This window comes from Scatophagus argus, chromosome 8, assembly GCF_020382885.2.
Source record: "Scatophagus argus isolate fScaArg1 chromosome 8, fScaArg1.pri, whole genome shotgun sequence".
In the NCBI taxonomy this organism is placed as follows: Eukaryota; Metazoa; Chordata; class Actinopteri; family Scatophagidae; genus Scatophagus; species Scatophagus argus.
Genome location: NC_058500.1, coordinates 25,216,091 through 25,232,272, shown reverse-complemented (window position 1 = coordinate 25,232,272; position 16,182 = coordinate 25,216,091). Strand labels below are relative to the sequence as shown.

General features: G+C 39.4%; 1 protein-coding gene across 2 annotated transcripts in view; it reads left to right on the top strand.

The window, feature by feature from the left end:
- LOC124063567 (paired box protein Pax-7-like) overlaps positions 1–15,979 on the top strand; it is a 59,439-nt gene extending 43,460 nt beyond the window's left edge. For both annotated transcript variants that reach the window (XM_046397347.1, XM_046397348.1), the window contains exons 8-9: positions 10,126–10,393; positions 13,659–15,979. In XM_046397347.1, coding sequence (XP_046253303.1) covers positions 10,126–10,393; positions 13,659–13,774 — 384 coding nt within the window. In that variant the 3' untranslated portion in view covers positions 13,775–15,979. The remainder of the gene's footprint in view (positions 1–10,125; positions 10,394–13,658) is intronic.
- Positions 15,980–16,182: the final 203 nt, after the last annotated feature.

The following is a 16,182-nucleotide window of genomic DNA, read 5'->3' as shown; positions in this document are numbered from 1 at the left end:
TAACTCAGGCCTCTGCTCGTGATTCCTGACAACTGTCGGCCTGAGATAAGGAGGTGGGGGGATGTGGGGGGCTCCACCCCCACCCTGCACACTGCTTCACTACCACATACAGTTTTTTTTTTTTTTTTTTTTTTTTTTTTTTTTACCATTAACAGCAACCTATTTAAGAAATCAATGAGGAAATATATTCAGGTAGCCTGAGCACCCCCATAAAAAATACAAATAAAAGCACCCCCAGTCCTGTGCCTGTCCTCATGCAGCAACGAGTTCACAGTGTGTTGACACGGCTGTGTGCACCTGAATGTCAATGAGTGTGGTGCCTAATATTAGCCTCAGCTGCTATTAAAATTTGCAGTACTAAGCCCTTTGACTGGGCATGCTGTCAACTGGCACGCTCCCATGTCAACAAATCAAAAAGGATGAGCACATATATTTACATCATTCCCATAATGAGGAATAGAGTGGCGGCAGGGGGGTAGATGTTAATTAGAAATCGCCTGAAAAACAGATGCTGCTTCAGTTTGGCAAGAAGGAAAGCAAGGAGCTTTACTGCAAATAAATAAATAAATAAAAGACAAGACCTACTCGAGAAAGCTGCCAGAAAAGCAGAGGAATTTAAATCATACCCACTGATGGAATGTTTGTAGGATATATTTCTTCTTTATTTATCACTCAGAATGTTTTCCTGTCCTCCTCCCACAGTGGAAACTAAACAGAGCCCAAGGTGCTGTCTGACTGACTGAGTGGGTAGAAAACTGTTAAGCCCCTCTATTTCCTGTGGTTTGGATGAAATGTAGGCGCTGACTGGCTGCTGTGCATAAACAAATACAACCTATAACTCATCCAGTGTTTTCTTATAAACACTTGTACAATGACCACAGCAATTCTGATTGGCAAGAGGGTGTGTATTACTGATGATGCACAAGCATGCAAATGTTCAGCCTATACCAGCAGGTGGAGGTAGTCTGTATTATGTAGTCCAAATGGGAAAATGGAAGACTGGGACTGGCATCAAACTGTTGTTATGTGAAGAAGCGTTGGTGTGCGTTGGATTCACCACACTCTTGCTGACCACTTAGATGCTCTCAGTTAGTCCTCAGTTGCTTCCATCCAGACGACCATGTTGATGTGAAAAATAGTCGTTACCAAAAAGCTGTTGATAAGGGCCAATGGTGCAGGACAGCTTGGGCCACAAGTTGCATGTCAGAGTATGTCAGGGCCCTAAGGGACAGAGCAGGCATAGGTTTTCTGAGTGATACACAAAAGTATAAGTACCTTTTAAAATAATAGGGAAGCGTATATTTAGGTTTTTACGTATGTGACTGAAATATTTACTACCACGGTTATTTTAAAATATTCAAAATAAAACATAATGAAAACTTAGAACCTTAAGTATGAAAAGAGTATTTAGACAAAACTTAAACATGAAAAATCAAATAAGAAATGTACAAAAGGTCACGTATGTGTACATGTGAGCAGTGTACAAGCTGAAATTTAGCTCTGATTATGGCACCAGTGGAAAGCATAGCAAATCCATCCGTCATTTTACTTCACTAAAACTATATAACAACTTTAGTTAATACTTTGGAGATTCAATTTACCATTACAAAATACAATATGATATTATTTATAAAGATAACATTTTATTGGTCCTCCAAAACTGAAAATACATAAAAAAATACAGTGAAGCCATGAACACAGCAGACATTGCAATTCTATTACGAATATAATCTAATACATTATTCTGAAATATGTCAGATATATAACAGAGTATTTCTACACTGTGGTATTGTTATTTTGAGTATTTTAAAGCAAATATTCCCTGCACAACAAACATATTTCTACTGGACTGTCTGTCTGCGGGCATATTACAGTCTGTCTGTCTGCGGTGCATTCAGGACCCAGCTGCCTGCTGTTTGCAGCAGCACTCTTTCTGTCAGCCTCCAGCTGGGAGCCATCTCTCTGTTTATTTACATGTCATTATGGGGAGGTGGAGCAGATATTAACACTGTCAACTGCTGTTTGAGCTGACATCCCTCAATAGGCTGCAGTTTGCTTCCATCTTCTGACTCGACCCCAGCTCACTTCAATAAAGAGCTTCTTGGCCTAAAATCATTGAAAGTTGGAAATGATGCAGGATGGAAAAGCAGCGGGTGATGCTGGTGAGAGGGGGAAGGTGTAAATAGGCTTAGTGCGACGCCTTGAGCTGCTCACTGTTTTCATGTAAGGAAAAACCCTAAATGTAAATGTAGTGGTTCACATTGATTATGTGGAAATTGTGTGTGAGACATTCCTGAGGCACACAGTGAAATCATGTTAGCAAAGGTTGAATATGTTTGTTTTAATAACTAATAACTGAATGTCTGCACATGACCCTTCTCAAAATAAAACAAACAAAAAAACACAAGCAAAAACAAGGACTTCAAAGACAACGTTAAGACAAATTTACTGTATTTGTTAAAAGCCCAAGTAAAAACATGGTTGAGGTAGCTTAAAGTTCACACATAACTGCTACAGTATGTATTTAAATTACATTTTGACATCACTTGCACTGAAATGCCATGTTCTCCTTGTTAAATGTTGCTTTATAAAAAACAAGCATCCATTATTGTTGTATAATTAAACATGCACAGATCAGCCGCAACACTAAGAAAATCGCCTGCTTGATATTTGGTAGGCTTCCCCTTGTGCTACCAAAAAAAGATCTGACCTGTCAGGGAAAGGGTCACAGGGGGGTAGTTGGTGATCACCGGCAGCTGAATGTTGGATCCTTTGGGTCTTGGTGGGAGGGAGGATTGGGTTTATTCTGGTGCATTCCACAGATTCTTGATCAGGTGGGGATGTGGGGAGTCTGCAGGCCATTGTTGTGGTCCTTGAGACATTCCTGAGCTGTGTTCAAAATGTGAGGGAGTGCAATGTTTAGCTGGGGGGCTGCTGACAGAAAGAGCTGTTGCCACAACATTAAAACAACTTCACCTGACTTCACCTGTCAGTAGTTTTAATGTTGTAGCTGATCAATGTAGACTAATTTGTGTCCAGATTTGACTGTTTTCTAAGTGTTTTCTTCCTTTTAGACTAGTCAACTCATCTAAGTTTAGACTTTTCATTTAATTGACAGGGAATTTAGTCCTTAGGGACATCACCAGGAAAAGTCTATAATTACTTTAGTGACACTCCACACAACAACATGTCATATTCTCACTACTCTGCTGCTTCTTTAAACAATTCACTGTTCTCATTCCCTCATTTTTGTCTGTCAGTGTTGCAGTATCATAAGTGAATCTTGATGGTACACAATATGCTGATGTTTCACATAAAAGCCTTCCAAGAAAGGGAGGGGTTTATGCTTATGTTATGAAACATTTCATTACTTTTAATGTGAAACAGAGCTTTGAAGGAAGTGTTGGGCTTATTGACAGCAACTTACCATTAAACAAAAAAACTAAAACTAAAAACAACCACCAAACAAAAAACAAAAATGAGATGGCATGAATTAATGAGACAATAAGAACAGTATAAGAGTTAAAAGTACAAAGTCAGAGTAACAGAGGGGTGAGTATGACATGATGTGTTGATGGAAATGGATTGTACCAAATGTATAATGACAACAGATGAACATGGAGGAAGTGTTGTGTTTGGATTCTGGTTCTGGTTGAGACAGTTGCAATTTGCCTGTTTGATGCGGTTGAAAGTTTCCTAACATGTAGTAGAGTAAGTGATCCCTTGAACTAAGATCATTTTGTGAGAAATAATGCAGAAATAATGCTAAATTTGAAGTTTTAAAATTAAAAGGTCTAAAATGCCATAATTGGTGCGTATTAACTTCAGCTGATTTCAATGATGTGTTGTTGTTTTGATAACCTCACAGCAACATATGAAGGTTGTCTCTGGGTCTGACTTTGGGAAAATGATATTTAACTTCCAGTTCAGGCAGTTTCGGAATGCATTTGTTTGTTGTTGCAGCTCTGTATGTTTTAATCCATCTTCCTCACGACATTGAATTTGACTTACTTTTTTCATCACTGAGCGGGCAGTTGGTATTTACAGGGTTTTTTTTTTCAGACAAGAAAAACACATCTGCTTATAGTAAAATAGCACAAACTGATTGCATAATTACCTTTAACTGCATCTGATATGCTCAGTGTGATTTGCAATTAATGTCTGATGTGTATGATTCCATTGAAGATACTCGTATCTGAGCCCAGAAAAATATCAGGATCAGTTATAATACCAGCCAGTGTATCTACCCACAACCTGAAACTGTGAAGTAGATCATAATGAAACAACATATGCCTAACTTGCACATAGTACAGTGAAAGTTAACAAACAGTTCATCTTTGATTGTATTCTGTTCTTTCTTTTATTATCCCTCAGCTCACTGTTTGGAAACCAAGCATTAAGCTTAACTGAATAATAATAGGAGGATCTAGGAGATAATGGAGTGTAGGAGTGTAGTATGAGGCTGAAAACAGATCTGAATGTGTGGCACAAAGATAACCTGCACAACTCTGTTCTCCCCTCATCTCTTCATCTAGTAAATACTTCTCATATTGTTTGAAATAGAGGCTTTTCACCTCATCCACCAAACTTTATATGTATGTGTCATTTTTCACTACTTTGAGTGAAGATCATGACTCACATACAGCATATCTTTATTCCAGCATTAATGAATATCTATACAATTTTATTTTATATCCAGAAAAACTCAAAACTTTGCATGTGTCTGAATAAAGGAATATCTTGCTGCTGAAAAGATGTTTATGCTGTACAAAAAAACAAATCCTTCTGTAATTAGTGCTCCCTTTTGCTCAAAATGTAAAAATCTCGCAAATCTTCTAGAAACAGAAAAAATTATGGCTGGTAACAAACAATGTCGTATTGCAACCAGATGAAATGAAAAATGCAGTAACAGAATCTATATATTTATATTTCATCAGTACTGCCTTGTTACAGATTGATTTGAGTTAAAATTGAGAGAAACACTCAATTTGGAAGCAGGAATAAGGGATAGCTTCCTCTCTCAAACCAACTTTTATACTTTTTGTGTCAGTGCAGGTGGATGTAGGAAAATGCAGAATTAAAATCTGAACAACAGACCCACAATCTGTACAACAGACCTAGAGCCAGTAAAAATACACCAGCATGAAACTTGACACCCATAGTGTGGAGCTGGGGAGATATTTCACTTGCATATACTACCTACATTATGGTGATACAAAGCTTGTTGAAAATCAGAAACATTTCCCTTTAACTACTGGAGTATGGTCATGTAGATAAGATGCCCCTGCAAACACTGAGATATACAGCAATTCAATTCAATTCAATTTTATTTATATAACACCTTATACAGTCAAAATTGTCTCTAGATGCTTTACAGAGACCCAGAGCCTGAACCCCCGAGCAAGCAGACAGTGGCAAGGAAAAACTCCCTTTTAACAGGAAGAAACCTTGAGCAGGACCCGACTCACAAGGGAGAACTATCCTGCTGATAGTCGGCCGGGTGAAGGGGGGGAAAGAAGAGGTAGACAGGACAGAGAGGATGAAAGAGAGAGAGAGAGAGACATACATGCAGTAAACATCATAAATTACAAAGGACAAACATGACAGGTTGTTATAATTGGAATTCTGAAGACTATGTGTTGTATGTATTTGTTTTTTAGCTGATATGTTGTTTAAGTTAATTAGCACTACATAGAAGAACGACATGGGCAGATGTTGATAGTAGACACTGGGTTTGTCACTGGGTTTGTCAGAGGGCTGGATGCAGTTCAACATGTAGATCTGGATAGAGAAAGACCTACAGAAAGATACAGAGAGAGATAGAAAGGGAGGGAGACACAAAACTACAAGGAGAACTGGACACACAGTTAGTAACATAAAATAATGAATTATATGTTGACCTGATGAGAGGACAGTAGGGGAGAGGAAGAAGAGAAGAGGAAGTGGGGGAGTAGAGATGGTGGAGGTGTTGTGGAGGTGGGTGAACTGCTTGGTGGATCATGTTTGTGTCCCCCGGCAGCATAGGCCTATAGCAGCATAGCTATGATAGAGATTAAAGACTAACAGTTGGTCAGCCCTATTCTACCTGTGGCTGTATATCAAGAAGTGACTGTAACTATGCCTACCAGCCCTACACACTTTGTTTGAGGCTAACTATATGCTTTACTAAACAGAAAGGTTTTAAGTCTGGCCTGAAAGGTGGAGGTGGTGTCTGCCTGTCGAACCCAGATTGGCAACTGGTTCCACAGTAAGGGTGTGTGATAAATAAAGGCTCGTCCTCCCATTCTACTTTTATGAATAACAGCAACAGTATGGTCTGAACCTCAGGTGAAATACATATATAGCTATTTTCTAAGCTTCAGCAGTGAAAGAAAGCTATCAGGAAAGAGAGAAAAGGCCAGCAATTGAATTGAAACAACTAATGGTAAATGTGGACCAAAAACATAAATGTATTACACAGGTTTTAAAAAACTAAAAATTCAAACTATTCTTCAGTGTGGATTTTTGTGCTCATTCGTATTCAGAAGATTCACACACTTTGACACCACTGGACACCTACTGTTTTTGTGAAATGCTGGTAATGTTTAAGAAGCCCTGCATTAGCTCCTGGCTACAGTATCTGTAAGTAGTACTGCTATCAGTGGGTTGCAGCTGCAGAAGCAAACTGAGCTTAGAAACCAGCAAAGAAGTGGGTTTCTTCTGACATAAGCGTAAACAAAAAAGGCTTCAACAGAACAGCTGAGGACATTCAAATTATATAAAAGGAAAACTCTTTGTCTGATAGATGTTTATTTGTCTGAAATGATCCATATTGTATTTATTTACACTTCAGAAACAGTGTGTGAAAGCACCAAGACACACAGAGGCTGATTACACCAGGAATTAACATTTACCCTGAATGATCTGCTCACGAATGGACAGCTCTAAGGTCCGGTGTGAATGCATCCAAGACGCATTGAATTCACATTGGGATCTGATCACTAAGACCACATTCAGCGGCAGTCTAGGCTACATTTAGCCACATTTTTTTAGCACTGTGTACATGAATGTGTCCTGCAAATAAAGTCTTACCTAAGGTAAGCACTACTCATTACTCAGTTAATAAAACATCTGCAAAAAAGGCTTTTTCAAATTTTAGAACCTTCCTGCATTCTTGTAAATGCAACATTAAACACTACACTTGTTCAAAGTGTCAGTACCTTGCAGCATCGCCTTCCCAGCCTGTCTGCTCTGGGACATCTTACCTGTCAATATTTAGCAGCTGTTTGAACAGAATGTTTCAGCTTATTTTACCATTGGAATTAAATTTATGACAGTAGACTTTTTTACTGAAGTACAGTAAATAGTAAGCAATATAGGCTCCTTCTTTGTTGCCCGTGGAGAAACTCCCCAGATTCCCTTAAAGATAACATTCACTTTTGTGACCCTTTAGGAAATAAAGTTATAAATAATAATAATAATAAAGTTGGTGAAATTTGTCTATCCCAAATTTTTCTTGTAAATTTTGCAAATGTCATATGTTTATGTTATGTCAAATATTTATTTCCATATAAACCAGGGAAATACGATTCAGTGAGAAGTGTTCATTTGAGATGCATGTGAAAATGCATGTTGAAATAGAAGAAATAGAACACTGTACGCTTTATCCTGCAAGATTCACACCATTTGTTCGGTATGATTGTTACCAGTTTCTATTGTTCATATTATGCATACTATATCCATACTGATAAATACAACTGTGGATGTGATTCTTAGGCTAACTTTTCATAGCATAAACTAAACACAACAATGGAACCTCCAATCTGTCCTGTCTACCTCTTCTTTCCCCCCCTTCACCCAGCTGACTATCAGCAGGATAGTTCTCCCTTGCGAGCCGGGTCCTGCTCAAGGTTTCTTCCTGTTAAAAGGGAGTTATTCCTTGCCACTGTCTGCTTGCTCGGGGGTTCAGGCCCTGGGTCTCTGTAAAGCATCTAGAGACAATTTTGATTGTATAAGGTGCTATATAAATAAATTGAATAAGTTGAAATTGAATAAACCCTCAGTACTTGCAGGATTTCACATGTAGATTAGGCTTTAATGAACAGAGATGATTCTTTCAGAAGCACCAACAGATCTACTGCATGTCAGTGCATAAAAAAGACATTCTCTCTCTTGTATTATAATGTGTAACCCACACTTCTGGTGTGCATGACCACAGATGACTGCAGCAAAACATAACAGCAACATTAACATGATGTCACAATAACCCCTGATAACTTCACACATAATGTAGTACTTAATTACAGGATCTCGGATGGACCACGTCAAATTTTTTCAGGCACCTAGAAACACAGCCGGATTAGTGAGTCATTTGGTCATGTAAAAGATAGCATTAACCTGTACATGGTTAGCAAACACTATCAGCTGAAATAGCTATCAGCTATTTCAAGTTAGCTTTCTGCTACTTTGTAACTAAGGAGGTGAATTTGATTATACTGGTGTTCACAGAATCTTTTGAAAAGATGAGTGTTTTGTTTTTAGCCACTTTTGTTCACATAGAGTGCTAGTTTTGTCATAAAAGGCTAACTTAACTTTTTAACGAAAGACCACACTGAGCTAAACAATGGTGGTACAAAGATGCCCAAAGGCAGTTCTATTAGTTGACAAGGTCTGGGGGTAAACCCAACCCAACTGGACTCCATATTTTTTCCCCTTCGGTTCTACTTGGAACACTGCTGTCTAAATTACCTTTAATCTTATTGCATTGCATGTATGCTGCAAACATTCCATTCCATTTGAAATTTTAGGTTTAATAGTAATGATAAGACAATGTCTCTAGACAAAATGGACATCTACAGGGCAGCTGAGAAGTGCTAAATTACTACTTTTATTCTTTATTTATTCTTTACATTTTGAATGTAAGGTGTGAGTGTGAACCAGAAATAATAATACTGGTGATTTGTAGTTGAAAAGGTGTTCAAAATTCAAAGACTCAAAGTGACTGTAGATATTTAGTTGGCTATTTTATATTTACAAATCTTGAAAAATTATTTCATTTAATATATGTAAATTCAAAAACAGTCACTGAAATGCTGTAAAAACACAATGAAACTGTATTCTGCCTATATAACACACTTTTAAAATTCCTGTAGTCCAGTCTCACAATCTAATGCCAGGTTCACAGTTCTCCTCAATCACAGTGTTCACATCTGCAACGTGATATGGTAACTGTGGCAGGCTCCATCAGTGCAACCCTTTCTCTGTATTTACTATTGTGATTGGGTTTCTTAGCCCTCAAAGATCATGTACTGTTAGTCTTTCTTGTACGATGGTTGCCCAAGTATTTCACCTTTAATGCCTTTAACTGAAGTTAGTGAGTTTGTGCTAAATATAAAAATTTAGATAATTTCCAATTTCAAGTACCACAACGGGCTGCTCTGCAGTGACAGGCTATCTCCTTGTTTCCGTGAACAGAAGTGTCATGTTGCTAAAAACCTCCTCCTTTCCAAAGTCAGGCTTTGCGTTCTCTTGGGGTCTTGGTAGCTCTACTTCTCTGCTTGTGCTTCTCTGTCACTCTTTTCCTCTCCTCCCTCTCCTCTCTGTCTCTTTTCTCTCTGAAACAGCACTGCTATTACCAGGCCAACCAGGTTTTCAAGGCCCATGTAAACACTAACAGCCCACTGTCCCAGAACAACGTCAAACAAGAGTAATTATTTATCAATGCTGTCACAAACATTAATTTTAACAAATAGCACGTTCGCAAGCACATAACTTCTTCACAGTGAATACTTTGATGACGATAAAAGTTCTATTAAAGCATCAATACTGTTGACAAGAAGACAAGTAAAACTGAAGGAAAAAATGCACCAAAGCATTATGTATTATTCTCAAGTCAATCTGCTGATTTCCACCAGCTCACTTCATGTGAGATCATGAAGAGGGCATGGTTCATTAGATGACATTCTGATACCGAGATATCAGTGTGCTAGTGTGACATTTTGGTGACACTAAAAGGCACTAAAATGCTAAGAAAGTATTGTCCTGAATGTTCAGAGCACGTTTCATGGTGATCTCAGCAGTGGGCGTTGAACCAAGGTGTTGGGGAAAGGAAGCCTGCTGACTCCATCTCCTCCTCTGTGTTTGCAGGTGATGAGCATCCTGAGTAACCCCAGTGGTGTTTCCTCACAGCCACAACACGACTTCTCCATTTCACCACTGCACAGCGCCTTGGACTCCTCTCCATCTAATGCCATCACAGCCACCTGCAGTCAGCGTCCAGCTGAGTCCTCCATTAAGACAGTGGACAGTCTTCCATCGTCCCAGTCCTACTGCCCTCCGACGTACAGCACCACCAGTTACAGCATGGACCCAGCTGTTGCTGCCGCCGGCTACCAGTACAGTCAGTATGGCCAGAGTGAGTCCTGCTTGTTCAGACTAAATAACAGTGTAACATTCTAATGGAAACCACCTTTGCTTTATGACTCAGTCACTAACTGAAAGAGCATAATGACATCACTTTGTGACTGACTCAGGGTTAAATGTTGCAGTAGTTTATTTGAGTTCCTTATAATAAGCAATGTAGATGATGAGTTGTACCAAATCCTATCCTACTTCAGCAAGTGTATCCCACATGCCCCGTGGCACAAAAATACCAAATACCAAGTATTCCAGCAGGTTGTTGGTGCATTGGGAATAACACACCCGACTGCACTTAGCATCCTGCGTTTTGATCAACAAAAACAGCTCCTCAAACAAACTTCCATCCATCCATTTTCTATACCGCTTATCCGTCAGGGTCGCGGGGGAGCTGGAGCCTATCCCAGCTGACTATGGGCGAGAGGCGGGTTCACCCTGGACTGGTCGCCAGCCTCAAACAAACTTACTTTATCAAACAGTTGCACAGTTTGCATGTCATTTGTGAGTACATACATGTTCACATGTAGCAAAAGAGAGGTGCCATGGTGGTGCAGTGGTTAGCACTGTTGCCTCATAGCAAGAGGGTTCCAGGTTCGAATCCCGGTCTGGGCCTTTCTATGTGGAGTTTGCATGTTCTCCCTGTGCCTGCGTGGGTTTTCTCCGGGTACTCCGGCTTCCTCCCACAATACCAAAAACATGCACATTAGGTTAATTGGCTACTCTAAATTGCCCCAAGGTGTGAGTGTGTGTCAGGCTTTGTGTGTCAGACGTGCAATTGACTGGCGTCCAGTACAGGGTGTATCCCCGTAGTCAGATGGCATAGGCTCCAGTCCCTTGCGGATAGAAAATGAATGAATGAATGTAACAAAAGTCAAGTCAAGTCAAGTCAACTTTATTTGTATAGCCCATTTTTACAAGCAGTTTGTCTCAAAGGGCTTGTTCACAAAGTTCACATGTAACAATTAACAGAGGTTGCTGTGTATTCTGGTGTATTGACTAAGATCCCACAGTCTATCTGTAGACCAGGTGTAAAGATAGTTCAAAGGAAATTAAAAAAAAACAAAAAACATTTATTGTTGCATTGTAAAGAATGCACACTACGCACCCATCTAGCACTTCAATCTATTTCCTTCCATTTTGCCACATAAAGGGCACACTACCAAATGCCTTACTGCAGATACAGCCAATATAAATATAGCTGTCAGGAAAGCTGTGCTGTATATGCTCATTGAATGTTATCCTGCCAGCTATCTAAACTTTGAAAATCTCTGAAAAAACCTGGATTACTTTGTCTTCCAGTATTTTTCAAAGTTTCATTTTCAATCTATGATATGGCACATCTTCTGGTTGCTGAAGTACCCGGATGATGCTGGGAGGACACTGGTGCACTTCAGTGCCGGTTCCTCATCCAAATTCTCCATTTTTTTTTATGCTAACTTTTAATTATTTGAATCATAACATGATTTATTTTCTTTTTATGTCTGGATACTTTTAACCACTAAACCTTTTTGGACTAGCTCTGCTCAGTCAATATTATTGTGTTTATTCCCTATGGCCTGGACTATTTGATTAAAACATCACTTACCTGCAGCTGTTCCTGCCAACAGCATGAACATGAACACACACACACACACACACACACACACACACACTAGGTCCCAGTGGTTTATCTCTGCCATTTCTTAAGACTGACAACACTACCTTGGGAGTTTCTGGGAGTATAAGACCCAAGTCTTATGATAAGAATATGCTTACCACATTAATTGCTTAGATTTTCCTTTAAAATGTGTTTAATGACTAATATGACTACCAACAACAAAAAGATTGATGCAACGACAAAGTTATACTTAAGAAAATGTCCTGGTCTCTACAAGTGATCCTCTGTGGTGTGTGTTTGTGGTTTGGCTGTGGTCCCTTGCCCACACCTCTCTCTCCCGCAGACAGATTAGATAGTTCACTTTAGACATTTGACTCTTCTCTTGTTCTATTACAGGAAGCTTCCGACAGATTAAAGTACATACTGTCAAAATGGCTGAGGTGTGTGTGTGTGTGTGTGTCTGCACGCGTGTGTATGCCCATGAATATGTGCGCACTTGTGTGTACATATGTGTCTTATCAGATAGGCTCTGTCTTGGAGGCAGAGCACTCTCAGTGTGACTGCTTGACAGGGATTTAAGGTATAAACCTGGCTGACAGGAAAAACAGCTTCCTTTAGAGGGTCTCACTAAACCCTTGTGAAACACACATGCATACAGACACACACACACTGCTCCCCCACTAGCTGTCTGGGTGACTGGCATGTTGGCAGACAGACCTGCCCACCCATAGGTGCTCTTCTTTCTCTCATTCCTCAGGACAGAGTGACAGCATCCTTTCTGTGCATGCTAGCATCCTAACTGACATGCCTTACTTATCACCTCCCGAAAGCTACAACGGACACTCGTGCACAACCAAACACACCATGTCACATCAGCTCTGCTGTCTCCCCTCCTCTTTCCTATCCTATAAAAGAGAAGTTATCAGCAGCTGAACCAGGGAGGGGCAACATCCACCACTCATATGCTGAGCATTAATGCCATCTTTCCAAGAAGCACAGTTCTACTCAAGACTCCCTGCCTCTCTGTCTTTCTGTCTGTGCTGATTCCTTTTGTCTGTCTGTCAGACATAGTTTTCACAATTCTGTAACAATACAATACATGTTTAGGGATAAGTCTGGTAATATTCTCCTTTTCTTCCTGTTAACAGCTCTCTTGTGCAGAGCCAAACCTACAATGAATGTGTCTCCTAACAAATACTGTGTGTACATCAAAGCCTGCTATAGCTTATCAATCAGCTGTTCTTAAAAACATGTCAGAGAGCGTTACTGTTGCACAGGGTGTTATGTTCCTTCATTACCATGAGCACACACACTGTAGTTTACTTGGGCTCGATCCCACACAGAGTCACTTGAGCACAAAACAATCTAGTGTCCTAGAAATTAGGTTTTGCCAAATATGTTTTGGAAGAAACATTAGTACTTCCTTGATTATGTTAACTGCCATTTGTTGTCTTTTAGAAGGGGTGTTGACTTTAAATCATCATTTTAAAATAAATGTTGATTCCTCACTGCAATGGACACCATCTTAAGACACCATGTGCACTGAGATTGGTTCTACATTTGAAGTAAAAATACTAAGCATGGAAACATGAATAAAAAGTTGTCACAATGCTAATTGTGTGAGAAAAAGCTGAAGATGACTAATTGTTGCTCCTGTCTTCTGCAGCTGCTGTGGATTATTTGGCGAAGAATGTCAGCCTGTCCAGTCAGCGCAGGATGAAGCTGGCCGACCACTCAGCTGTGCTGGGACTGCTGCAGGTTGAGACTGGCCAGGCTTATTAGCCCTCACCTAACATAGTCAAACAACATGACACCTAGCCACCAGCACAACCCCCACCTCCTGCTGCCATCCATATGAACCTCCCAGAGATGTGTGTGTGTGTGTGTGTGTGTGTGTGTGTGTGTGTCATAGATATATGTGGGGCTGATTTTTAGCTTTTTCACATTTTATTTTATTACTGCTTCTCCAGAACGATGCAGCTGTCTAAGCTTTAAACATTCCCCATGGGACCAACCAAATCCGCAACAACGACTTCCACTCTTACCAATGTTGTAAAGTGTTTTTTAATGTGTTCTTATACAATATTATAATATAATATATATAATATATAATAATATTGTATTATAATATAATACTGTAACAAAATTTGTACACAACATCAGTGTGTTTAACCGTACTGGATAACTATGAAGTAGGTATAATTACTATGTGAAGCCTGAGTGTAACCTGTGCTATCCAAAACATATTTCACATAACCTGGGACAGATGTTTCTTATGAACCATAAACTCCATGTCCTCACTATTTACACGTGAGGATGACACACAAGTGATTTCATGAAATGTCTGTCAAAGTGAAAGAGCTAAACAACAGAGAAACAGCTCTACCGTGGTCCAGCAAACAACAAAATGATGCGTTACACTCATTGTTTAATGGTGTTACAGACTGAAGCGTTTTCTTTCTTCTGAAGTTGAAACATTTAGAACTCATATGTGATTTTGCGTCTGTTCAGAACACATTCTAACTCCCATACAGCAGCTTGGTCAGTGATCCAAAGCTCCAAACTGATGCTTTTCTTACCCCTGCAGAGTCACTTTGTCATGTGCAGGGCTCTGCTGTCAAGTTAGCAACAATACATATATAACATCCAGTTGGACTTCTCAAAAAGAAAGCTTGCTGACAAAATTCCACAGATTATGACATGTTACGACCTTGGACTGTCATTAATGTGTGAAACAGTTAGGTTTAGGCACAAAATCTACCTGGTTAGGTTCAGGAAAAGATCATACTTTTGGTTAAAATAAGAAAGATGACTTATGTAAATAACATATGTGTGTGTCATAAGTTAACTAGCTAACATAAATTCAAGACAAATCATCAAACATTTTGTTGCACACAGGACTCACATCCTGGTCTCCACCCAGGCCACTTTTCTCACTTTTTGGACTTTTCTCACTCTTTGTACCTCATACTTTTTACTTTTAAACTATACTAACACATATCGTACCACTGACCAGGCTGCTATGTTGGAGCTGTTGAGAATGAGAACGGCTGCAAATCATGCCATAACACTGTGTAACATTCATGTGAAAAACTCTCTGTGTTCACTCTGAACACACCTGAGGGAAACAACCCACTGACTCTGTTAAGTCCGCATTGTTACTTAAGTCGTGTTTCATTCCCCGCCGTACTTTTCTGGTTGGGTTGTCGGACAACTGCACATGTGATTTGATTACAGCTCATGGATGCTACCTCATATTCAAGTATGTTGTACTTTTGACACAGCATCACAGAGAATTTAAACAACACAAAAAGAGCATTTTCAAGTGCTGGATCCCAAGTAGACGCATTGGTCCTGGATGACTTTTAGTGTTTCAAGTTTAAAATATTTTGTATTTTATGTTGAACCAATTAACTTTATATCAGCACAAAATATTGGCAGCTTATAAAGAAAAAAGTGTCGGCCGTTGTGTGTGTGTGTGTAAGTATGTAAGGGAGAAAAACAACTCTGTAGCAGACTGATGTGGACAAATTCAGCCAATCCTGTCTCTGTTGTAACACTGCAGTCCTTTTTAACAACAACAACAACAACAACAACAACAACAACAACAACAAGACCTCCTGAAGAGCTTTTGCAATTGCTGGAGGTCAAACAATCTCTTGATGGAGCAACTGACATCCAATGTGACAATCACACTCCACTTTTGTTGGATCTGGACATTTAGTATCTCTGACAGCTTAGTATCACTCATAACAGTTCTTTTTCTCATTTTCTTTTGATCTAAGTTAATTCCATGTCTACTCATTGTATTTATCCATGAAAAACACTGGACAGTACTACGACAATCTAACATCAGCTATGATCATATCAGTTTACTTGTTACAACTGGACGAGTTAACGGTCTTCTTCAGTTAACCAGTATATCCACAGTTCCTTTTATAAATAACTGTTTCATGCTTGCTAAATGAATTCCTTGAGGAAATATAATGCTGTGTGGATTATGTTTCTCTTCAACATATCAAACAGAGTGTGCATGTTGAGAATACCTGCGAAATGTTTACTGACAGTGTTTTCATGTGATAACCTGCCCATGTCAACTGGTTAAGGATGATTACAGATACAACATTTTGCTATAGTGCCTATATTTGAAGTCTTAAAGTTTCCTCTCAGCTCACTGGGGATGATCAGTA